The 11,393-nt window shown below is 55.2% G+C and overlaps 1 protein-coding gene across 7 annotated transcripts in view; it reads right to left on the bottom strand.

Moving 5' to 3' along the window:
• The window catches only part of ANO1 (anoctamin 1), a 202,224-nt gene that overhangs the window by 82,730 nt on the left and 108,101 nt on the right, over window positions 1-11,393 (bottom strand). For all 7 annotated transcript variants that reach the window (XM_035263624.3, XM_035263628.3, XM_035263627.3 and 4 more), the window contains exons 4-5: window positions 1,417-1,515; window positions 443-594 (exon numbers count right to left, since the gene is read on the bottom strand). In XM_035263624.3, coding sequence (XP_035119515.1) covers window positions 443-594; window positions 1,417-1,515 — 251 coding nt within the window. The remainder of the gene's footprint in view (window positions 1-442; window positions 595-1,416; window positions 1,516-11,393) is intronic.

The raw sequence follows: 11,393 nt of genomic DNA, 5'->3' as shown, positions 1-11,393 counted from the left end.
AAGCCAGCTGGCGGTGAGTCCCTGGGGCCTCAGGCCTCCCGCTTGGGGATGCTTTTTAATTTCTGCCACAAGGAGTGAGACTTCCTCGGGTTCAAGGCTGCCTGGGCTGCAGGAGGCCTGGGTAACCAGACCTTGGGTGGGGGAGGGGTGGCTGGGGAGCGGGGAGGCATGTCCAGACCAGTGCTTTGGGGTCTTCACTCAGGCTGAAGAAGTTTTTCCTGTGTCATCAAGCAGGACAAGATGCTGTGGCCCCCTAACTCCTCAGATAACAGGGACCTTGGAAATCATTTCCACGGCCTCTTCTGGGTTCAGCAACCACAGAGCTCTTACAAGAATACGCTCTTCTTTGGGGAACAGAGAATCAACCCGCATTTCTCATGCTAGAGGGTTAAATCCCCACACACAGGACCCTCTGGGGAGCAGGATGGGGGTCCCCACTTACAGATGCTGCTTCTCTCGGGAGAAGGGATAGGAGAGTATCTTCATGGTCTGGGGTCTGTGGCCAGCCACTTTGGGCTGGATGGGCTCTGTGATTTTCTGGAGCACGGAGCTGATTTTTTTCAGGAGGCCGCGGGTCTCATTAATGTGGTACATCTGCAGACAAGACAAGGGACGGGGAGCTGTGTCACGCTGCTGGACCACGATCTGTGTCTGTCCTCAGATGGTCAGAGAACGATCCCACCCCATGCAATGGCACATCCTGCGAGCAGAGTGCCTGGGTGGGCCAGAATGTCCCCCACCCCCCGCCCATGCGGTGAAAGCCCGGGGTTTCGGGAGCGCCCAGCCAAAAGCACTGTTATAGTGCATTCCAGAGAATTTCCCCCCACACTTTACTTTTGCTTCACAAGAGGTAACCCAAGTGGTCTCTGAGGACGAGAGAAGCTGAAGGCTGATTTACTGCCTAGCACGCTTCGCCCTTCCTCCCGCCAAAGTAAACACTGACTCCACGCTAAGCTTCTGCGAATACACTGTCAAACTGCCTTTCAGATACAAAGTTTTCACAGATTAAAAAGAAAAATCCCAGGAAGCCAGAAAATGTAATTAAAATGAATCTGATAAACTGAGACACCACAGTCACAAAAGCACCAGGACCCCAAGAGTAAGTGTGTTTGCAGTTACGGTGAATTCGCAGGCGGAGAGGTGGGCTTCTCCGCCTGCACTGTCTCTTGGTGGGGTTTGCTCTGCGGTCTCTCAAGACCACCAGGGGCTGGGTCACATTCACCACGGTCAGGACCCCGGAGCTTGGGGCCCTTGCCACATCAAGCCTCTGTCCTCCCAGGAGTAGCCTTGAAGCCCGCTGGGCTTTTTAATAAAGCTCCGGGCCTCCAGGTAGGTAGGCTTCATGTGACCCAGGCAGGTATTCAAGTGACATCGAGACTTGACAATACATTTCGGAGCAGAAGCATCAACACCAACCTTCTTCGTCGGCATCTTCAGTTTCAGAAACTCCGCCTCTCTGCACAGCACATTCCAGGGGGCGTGGATCTTCACAAACCCAACTCCATGGATTTTAGTCTAGGTAGAGAAGGAAAGTTCTGGGTCAGGGTGGGTGGATCTGTGTGGAAACCCACCTTGACCTTCACATGTGGTGCAGCTCACCGAGCAGCCGCTGCGCACAGCTGCTCTCACTGTGGCCTCATTCCGGGCTGACGATACTTTGAGGCACTGCTAGAATCCCTTTTTTGCAGAAGGTGGGAGGGAGTGCAGGGGGTTACAGGGGCTCCCCCAGGTCACATGGGAACCTTTAAGAGCCAGGAGGGTCTAGAGGAGGGTCCCCAGGGGTATAGACTCCAAAGCACTGGGGAAGTTCTCAGGAGGGTTTAGCCGAGGGCCCCAAAGCAGCCCAGACCACAGAAGAAAACCTTTCAGGACGCAGAGCCCAGGTCCCCTGGCCTCCACCTGGGATCACTCAGGGACCTGTGAGTCCCTGAGCAGTGTTGAAGAGGGTCCCCTTCTGGGTCTTTTCCCGCTGTGGGTCAGGGCAACACCGTTGCCTGCTTCGGGTCCCTTGTATCTGCACTGACTTTATCCTAAAGAGAATGGGCAGCCAGGTGTAGGGACTCGAAGACAGGCCTGAGTCCAACTCCAGCTCCCTCCTGAAACGGCTGCAAGCTTGGCCAAGTCACCTCTCTCTGGTCCTGAATGACAACAGTGAGTAGCAGAGAGTCACCGATCGCTGGCTGTCGAGGATGTGGCATGAGCTAGGAGCTTCATGGGAGCCCACTCCATCAACCTTCACGGCAACTTGATGAGAAAGGCCCCCGTCACAGATGGGAACACTGAGGCTGGGGGAGATGGAGTCGCCACAGCCTCCAGTCCTGCTGCCAGCATAGTGGAGCTGTGTTCAAACACAGGCAGTGTTGCCCGGACTCCCCACTTCTTTTTTTTTTGAGACGGAGTTTTACTCTTACTGCTCAGGCTGGAGCGCAGTGCGATCTAGGCTCACCGCAACCTCTACCTCCCAGGTTGATTCTCTTGCTTCAGCCTCCTGAGTAGCTGGGATTACAGGCATGTGCCACCGTGCCTGGCTAATTTTTGTATTTTTGGTAGAGACGGGGGGCAAAACAGCGCTGTGCCCCCCTGAGCCAGAGCTGCCTCTGGGCAGTGGGGGCCTCCGTCCCCTATGGCTTGGGGGTCAGGCTGCAGCTTCCAGACTGAGGTCCCATCTGCCTCTCCTTTCCATAATTCTGAGACTTAAAGGAACGGACAGAAAGTCTTGGCAAAAATGGATGAGCCGGCGGGAGCAAGAGCGAGTGGCGGCGGGACCCCATTCATCTGCTCTGGGTGCAGAGTGACCAGCTGCAGGCTCGGGGACTGACCTTGCTTCTGGGCCCCCTTGCCGACGACAGGCTGAGTGTGTGACACAAGTACATAGGTTCATTGTAGCTTGTGGACAAAAAGCAAAAACTCATCCCCAAGTGACAATGAAGCCAAAGTCACTTGGGGATGAGTTTTTTTGTTTTTTTTAAATCATTTTTTGATTTTTTGAGACAGAGTCTCGCTCTGTCACCCAAGCTGGAGTGCAGTGGTGTCATCTCAGCTCACTGCAACCTCCACCTTCTGGGTTCAAGTGATTCTCCTGCCTCAGCCTCCTGGGTAGCTGGGATTACAGGCGCCCACCACCACACCTGGCTAATTTTTGTATTTTTAGTAGAGATGGGGTTTCAGTGTTGGCCAGGCTGGTCTCCAACTCCTGACCTCAGGCGATCCGCCTGCCTCGGGAAGAGTTTTAAGTAAACAAAATCTGAAATGGTTCAAGTAAATGCACCCAGCGAGAGCCTTGGTGGAAACCTGTAAACGTGACAGTCCCAGGGACCCAGGCGAGGCTTCCAGGTCCAGCAGAGAGCGTTAAAAAGGAGGAGCCCCAGCACCTCAGGTGACGCGCCGAGGAAGGGAGACACTCCTTGACGCCCCAGCTTCATCCCATGCTTCTTTCTGATCTGACCGGAAAGCAAATGGGTTTGGGGTGAGTCCTGTCTGGCCACTCCTCCCGAAGCCACCTGTGGTGTCTTATGCTAACGGTCAGGCCCACAGCTGCATCCACGAGGCCTGCCCTACGCCATCCTCTCCCCAGCACCACCGCTCAGGCCTCGTCTGTGCTGCCCTGCTGTCCACAGCAGGCTCAGGGCGGCCACTCCACATGTATTTACGGAAAGAATGAATGAAGAACAATCATACGGTAATAGCAACAGTCCTGTCGATGGAGGCTGCTGCATACCTGCCGTGGCTATCAATTTATTTAATCCTCACCGCAAGCCTGTGAGGCGGGTTCAGTCTTGTTCTCATTTCGCAGCTGGGGAAACTGAGGCCCTGAGGTGTGTGCCATGCTAACCATTGTGGGAGCCTCGTGTGGCTGCTGTAACATGTGACCCCAAAGTGGGTGGGTTAAAACTACAAAGGTTTATTCTCCTTCAGCGCTGGAGGCCTGAGGTCCACAAAGTGTCCCTAGGGCCGTGTTCCCTCTGAAGGCCCTAGGAGAGGATCCTTCCTACCTCTTCCAGCTTCTGGGGGCTCCTGGCGCTCCCTGGCTGTGGCCACGTCGCTCCAGCTGCTGGCTTCTTGGTGGCATGGCCTCCTCTCCTCACTGTGTCTGGAATCTCCCTCTGCCAGTCTCTGCTATTGGATTTATGGGCCACCCTAAATCCAGGATGATCTCATCCAGAAATGTTTAACTTCGTTCCCTCTGCAAAGACCCTTCTTCTAAACAAGGCCGCGTTTGCATGCTCCTGGCGCCTGTGGATCGGGGCCACCGCTCAGCCCCTTCTCCCTCCCTGAAGCTGCAGGTTGGGGTTCAGGGTGGTTGGTTTTGTGCAGGGGCCTGCCCCAGTGGTTAGGGGAGCAGAAGTGTGGACCCAGGAGCGCAGGCTTGAGGCTGCTTCAGAGAGACAGCAGGACCAGGCCACCCCAGGCACAGTGATTGGACAGTGTGGGGTGTGAAGACCCTTGTGGGGAGCCCAGGGCGGAAAGACATAAGGTGTGGGCTTGGGCTCCCTCTGAGAACTGACGATCTCAGCGTGAACTGGAGGAGGCAGCGCCAGGGGCTCCGTCAAGACGAGCCCAGACCCTTCTGCAGCCCGCGAGAGGCAGATTGAGTGGGCACTGTGCTTAGAGGTCTGGGACGGGGTGGCTTGGGCTGGAATCCTGCCCTGGCCCTGTGTGGTTTCCGCAAAGTGATTTAACTTCTCTGACCCTCCATGTCCTCATCACAAACTGGGCATTACAAGACCTGTTTCCCAGCAGGGGAGCATCTGGTGCTCTCAGCAGCCCTGGTCCAGCTGAGTCCCCGCCTGCGTAAGCATGGACTCCTTCGGCCAAGAAGCTTGAAGCTGCCTCCTCAGCGCTGGGGGGCCACGGAAGGCACTGAGGCTGGAGAGGTGGTGGTCTTCCATCCTCATGACCCACAGGAACAGTGCTGGCTCCATGGGGCACCTCTGAGTCACGAGCAAAGACAGCCCACGTGCAGGAGAGCCTGTCTTTTCCTGTTACAGGCACAGATTTATTTCTGGGCTCTGCTCACTCGCACGCAAAGACCCAAAATACATTCCTCTGAGTCCATGAAGATTTCTGCACGGTGGTCAAGGAACCGGTGCCTGCTGCTGGCCGCCCTGGGAAAACATGCACCCCTGTTTACGAGAGCAACGGGGTCCCTCCCCGGAAACATCTGGCAGGATTCGGGAAAGGGGTCATGGGACGAGTTCAGGGAAAAACACATGTGGGATGTTTTAAAGCATGGTGCCCAGCCTGACCACAGCCTGTCCCCAGCAGAAGGACACTGGGAGAGATAGCTGTATCCCCTTTGCCCCCAGTCAGCACTCTGAGGAGTTTTCTGCCCCAACTCTGGCCCCTCAAGCTGGGGTCTTTTTTTCTGAGACGGAGTTTTGCTCTTGTTGCCCAGGCTGGAGTGAAATGGTGTGATCTCAGTTTACCACAACCTCCACCTCCTGGATTCAAGCAATTCTCCTGCCTCGGCCTCTTGAGTAGCTGGGATTACAGGCACCTGCCACCATGCCTGGCTAATTTTGTATGTTTAGTAGAGACGGGTTTCTCCATGTTGGTCAGGCTAGTCCCGAACTCCTAACCTCAGATGATCCACCTGCCTTGGCCTCCCAAAGTGCTGGGATTACAGGCGTGAACCAGCATGCCCGGGCAAGCTGGGGTCTCTGAGATTCATGAGCCTACTGGGCTGAGAGCCACAGCTGTGGGGGTGGGGAGGCACCACCTGGCCAGACCACAGGGCTCTGTGAGGGGACAGAGTCAGGTCCCCCAAATAGCCCCCAGTCAGAGGGGGCAGAAGATGCTCACCTTGGTGCAGAGACTAACCACACGGACTAAGATCTCCCTCCGAGTGCAGCCCAAAAGAACTCTGACTTCCCTGGAATTCCTTCCGGCATTTTTGTTTCAGAAGGAAGAAGAAAATCACAAACAGGAAGGACAAGTGAGTCCCCCGTGGAGGATACACAGCGGACAGGTTTGCTGAGGGGTCCCTGCTGCAGTCTCTGTGGCCTGAGGGCCTAGACCCTCTGTCTGCACGGTGGCCCCAGGTGACTTCCATCACCCGACTGTGGCCACGCATGCGACTCCCTGCAACTGGAGTGTGGGCTCAAAATTGCCAGAAGATTTGAAAGTTTGCACCCCTAAAGATCAGACCTGGGTGGTTCTCGGGTCGCCCTTGGTTTCTTTCCTTACTCACCCTAGTCCTACAGGCTGCTCCATATTCTGGAGGGCACTGTTCACTGTGGACGTCCGACCCTTAATCAGTGGGTCAGGGTGCTGGAGGGCTGAAACCTGAGGGTCAGGGTGCTACTGAGAGAGGCCTCCCCAGGCAGCATCTCCTGCGTCGGGCAGGAATCACAGGTGTGTGCACTGCGGCCCAGGCTGCTGGGTCACTGGATGCAGGGGAAAGTGTAGGAGCCCTGTCATCAGTGGGGCTGACACCCAGAGGACCTCGAGCATCATAGAACACCTGGGCAAATCCCCATCTCTCTGTTCTCAGCATCCTCAATGACCAAGGAGGAGAACAGCCAGGCTGTGGGCCATGGTGCAGCCCCATCGGGAGGACACGGGCCTTTTCTAACCCTGTCTGTCCACGAGGACGTGGGGCTGCTGTGGTGTAACCTTCCTGCTGCCGGACTGGGGGCCAGACACCAGGAGCCTTGGTGGCTGCCCCAAGGGGGTCACATTCTCTGCCATAAATAGGCTTTTGGGGCACGTGATGCCCAGTGCCGCATCCCTGATCAGCCCTTCATGACCAGGCAACTTTTCAGCAGCCCTGGCATCTGCCACCTCTCTCCATTGGCACCAGTTTCCAGCACGGATAGGAGCTGGAACATTGGGTCTGGAGCCAGTTTTATGTGTTTAGCTGACTGACGTGTCCCTAGCACGGACAACAGCACTGGCCATCGAACAGGTGCTCAACGACAGCCACTGAGGAAGGGAGAAGGAAGAGGGAAGGCGCCCGACTCTACGAAGTGCCTACTGTGCACAGTCAAGGACGGCCCCGCCTTTCAGACTCCATCCACCTTCTCTCTGACCTTTTGGTAGCTGTTGGTGTGGCCACATCAGTAAATACGGATGAGGGGGTGGGGAAGGCCTGGAGCCCCTCGTCCCGGGCCCATGAGCAGTACACATGGAAGGGGATCTCAGCCTGACCTTGACCCTGCAAAGCTCACTCCTACCCTCCACCTGCACGGCTCCAGAGGGCACACGATGCTCTCAGTCCCTGGGCACGGGTCTGCGTGGCAGTTTCCCACGCTGCGGTTACTGCCGAGCACGTCCTTGCTGCACAGGAAGACCTGGCTCCCATGGCACGGACGCCGCTATGAAGTACAGTTGAGGGGCTGTCTCTGGAGCAGCGCACCCCACATCATCCTGACACGGTCTCCAGACTGGAGTCTCAGGCGAGCTGAGGACCCGAGGAATGCAGCTCCATGGGTGAATCCGGCGCCCTGCTCTTTCCTGAGCATGGGCAGGGACTGGGCTGTGGGCAACTTTTACCCCAGCCCTCGCCGCAGCGTCTGGCCCTAGGCCTGCTCGGTGATGTCTTGTTAAAGAAATACACGGTGGGTAAGTCAGCAGAAATACCGTTTCACATTCCTGCTTCTGCTGAAGGTGGTGGATGGCTCAGATCAACCCTCCCAGGGTGCACAGTAAAGAATGCTTCACAAGAGAAGAAACGAGAAACGGTCTGAAAAGCGGTCCCCAGTCTTTTTGGGAGCAGGGACTGGGGTCATGGAGGGCAATTTTTCCACAGGACGGTGCTGGGGTGGGCGATGCTGTCGCCCAGGCTGGATTGCAGTGGCGTGATCTTAGTTCACTGCAGCCTCCACCTCCTGGGTTCCAGCAATTCTCCTGCCTCAGCCTCCCAAGTAGCTGGGACTACAGACACATGCCACCAGGCCTGGCTAATTTTTCTATTTTTAGTAGAGATGGGGTTTCACCATATTGGCCAGGCTGGTGTTGAACTCCTGACTTCAGGTGATCTGCCTGCCTCAGCCTCCCTAGGTGCTGCGATTACAGGTGTGAGCCACCACGCCCAGCCGAAACTGTTCCACCTGGATCATCAGGCATTAGATTCTCACAAGGAGCGAGCACGTACTGTAGATCCCCCGAATGCGCCATTCCCAACAGGGTTTGTGCTCCCCTGAGAATCGAATGTCGCTGCTGATCTGGCAGGAGGCAGAGGTCGGGAGGGAATGCTCGCCCGCCACTCCTCTCCTGCCGTGTGGCCCGCTTCCTAAGAGACCACAAACCGACACGGGTGTCCAGCAGAGCAAGAGGAGAGAAAGGGAAGGAAAAGGAGGAGTGGAGCCCACCCTAAGAAGCTCTGGCCCCTACAGCCACAGCGCCTGCCAGGGCCTGGGTGCCTCGAACTGTGGCTTTGGTTGGAAAAACAGTCGTTTTTGTTGACTTTTTGATGCTAGCATGAGGTTTTTGTCCATTTTTTTCATGTATCTGTGTATAAGTGTGCCCGGCCTGTAATCCCAGCACTTTGGGAGGCCGAGGCGGGTGGATCACGAGGTCAACAGATCGAGACCATCCTGGTCAACATGGTGAAACCCCGTCTCTACTAAAAATTACAAAAAGTTAGCTGGGCACGGTGGCGCGTGCCTGTAATCCCAGCTACTCAGGAGGCTGAGGCAGGAGAATTGCCTGAACCCAGGGGGCGGAGGTTGCGGTGAGCCGAGATCGTGCCATTGCACTCCAGCCTGGGTAACAAGAGCGAAACTCCGTCTCAAAAAAAAAAAAAAAAATTGTTGTTTACTATGGAATTCATATTACATTTTGAGGTCAACAAAAGAATTTGTATTGCTTGATAAATATTAGCTTGTAAATTTAAAGTTTCTTTACTTCAATTAACTTAAAGTAATGGACCAATAAACCCATCAAAGATGCTTTCTTTAAAAAACAAAACAACAACTACAACAAAAACTGGCTTTGGCTCGAGGCAGATCCCGTCTACAACGCTGGAAACCTTTCTGGATGAGATCACCTTCATCCCAGGCTTTGGGAAACCCCACAGATAATACGAGGTCAAAGACCAGCAGACGAGAGAACTAGACCCGCCCCCACCAGGACAAGAGACAGCCCTGGGAGGAGAACCAGCCGAAGTGACCGAGGCAGAAATCAGCCCACTCAGCTTGGGATTAGGAAAGGATGAGCTGGGTAATAAATCAGCTGTGCTCACCTCGTTCAAAGATGTAAACCTCAAGATAGAAAAGCGCAAAGGACAGGAAACTATTAAAACATGACACGGCTGCCTTGGGAAAGAACCAAGTGGAACTCCTAGAAATAAAAGAGATCGTAAAAAGAACGAAAAACTCAACAGACATGTTGGGAAATGCTCAACCCCGCCAAAGACAGGGAGACGCAGGGGCTGGTGCAGGGCGCGGCTGGGGAGCGGCTCCGCTGGGGGTAAGGGGACCCTGATCTGCAGCATCGGCGGATTCCTGTGGTGTAAAGACCACACCGTGGCTGATCTCAAGCCAGCAACGGGTAACAGCCAACTTGCAGAACTGCAGAAGGACATGACCCGAGAACACCACAGGCCTGGACACAGATGAGGACCTCAGAACCGCAGCCAGAGTGGCAACGATTTCACCGCAGCGGCCGGGATGCCCCGGGGCAGAGCAGTGCAGTGATGGTCCTGGGGTCACTTTAAAAATATGAATTTAATAAAAGGTACAGAATTCACTTTATTCATTGTTTGAGCCAGAGTCTCACTCTGTCACCCAGGCTGGAGTACAGTGGTGTGATCTCGGCTCATTGCAACCTCCGCCTCTTGGGTTCAAGCAATTCTCCTGCCTCAGTCTCCTGATTAGCTAGGACTACAGGCACACTCCACCACACCTGGCTAATTTTTGTGTTTTTAGTATAGATGGTGTTTCGCCATGTTGGCTAGGCTGGTCTTGAACTCCTGACCTCAGGTGATCAACCTGCCTTGGTCTCCCAAAGTGCTGGGATTACAGGCGTGAGCCACTGCACCTGGCCCTGAATTCACTTTAAAATAAATATGTTTCCATGAAACCAAGACAAGCCTAAAGAAAATCAGGCAGTGGGCTGGGCACGGTGACTCACTCCTGTAATCCCAGCACTTTGGGAGGCTGAGGCAGGTAGATCACCTGAGGTCAGGAGTTCGAGACCAGCCAACCAACGTGGAGAAACCCCATCTCCACTAAAAATACAAAAACTAGCTGGGCGTGGTGGCACATGCCTGTAATCCCAGCCACTTGGGAGGATAAGGCAGGAGAATTGCTTGAACCCGGGAGGCAGAGATTGTGCCATTGCACTCCAATCTGGGCAACAAGAGCAAAAACTCCATCTCAAAAAAAAAAGAAAGAAAAAGAAAAAGAAAATCAGGCAGTGATAAAAAGTTGTCCTCAACTGAAGACTGGGGAGGCATAAAATCTTTAGGGGCCAAAGAAATCTGTAACAGTGGAATTAAGAGTGGAGAAATCGCTTCAGGACTAGACTGGAGGTCCTTACATCCCACTGTGCAAGGGGCGCATTCTTCCTTCCTGGGGACGGGGAACGGGGACTGTAAGCTTTAGGGCAAAGAGCCTGTGGATGAGGTCAGAGCCAGGTTCAAAGGCCAGAGGTGCCACTCTCAGGCCAGGATGGCATTTCTGCCCCACCTGCTCACGGTTCTGGTAGGAAGCCCGCACTGGGTGGGGAACTAACCAGTCTCATGAGCATGTTTATTGCTTTTATTTGTGCTGAGAAGCTGGGATTAGACCTGAGACTCCTCAAATTGTAGGTCCCACCCCTGATGCTAGAATCTATGAGGGTCTCTCCCCAGCCCTGCCAGTGCCCAGGACCTGCCAAGAGTAACCGCAGCCCCAGGACTGCCTCCCACACCAGCCCACATCCACAAGGCCCCCATGGGAAATGGGGACAAGTGGCTGCCTCTCCCTGTCCTGAGGCCAGGGCAACCTTGCCACCACCCTTCCTGGAGGCGGACAGGGGTGGGGTGTCCACAGGCAGGGAGACCCTTCTCTTCTGAGGGGCACTTGTGGTTCTCCTCTGGCGGAAGCAGGGCCAGACCCCGGGAGCTGTGAGGAGTGGGCTCCGTCCCAGGCCTGCGGTTGATGGGGGTTTACGGCCAGCACCGGCCAGCTCTGTCCCTGTGCAGGCTCCAGGATGAACTTTAACCGTCTCCACGAGGAAGGTCACACCATCACCTCCGTTTTACAGATGGGGACGCTGAGACCCAGAGAGGGGAAGCCACTTGCCCAGGGTTGCTCAGCCACGAAGTGGTTGATCTGAGTTCATGTCCATGTACTTGGCTCTCAGGGGGGCTGAGCCGGGTCTGAACCCACACTGGGAGCTCAGAGGCTGCGTCTCCACCCCCGCGCATCCAGCCCTGGGCTTTGTCTGAAAGCAGCAGCGCTTCTCCC

The sequence above is a fragment of the Callithrix jacchus genome, chromosome 10, assembly GCF_049354715.1.
Source record: "Callithrix jacchus isolate 240 chromosome 10, calJac240_pri, whole genome shotgun sequence".
NCBI classification, from domain to species: Eukaryota; Metazoa; Chordata; class Mammalia; order Primates; family Cebidae; genus Callithrix; species Callithrix jacchus.
Note: the sequence above shows the minus strand (reverse complement) of the source record. Positions and strands in the feature narration are given on the sequence as shown.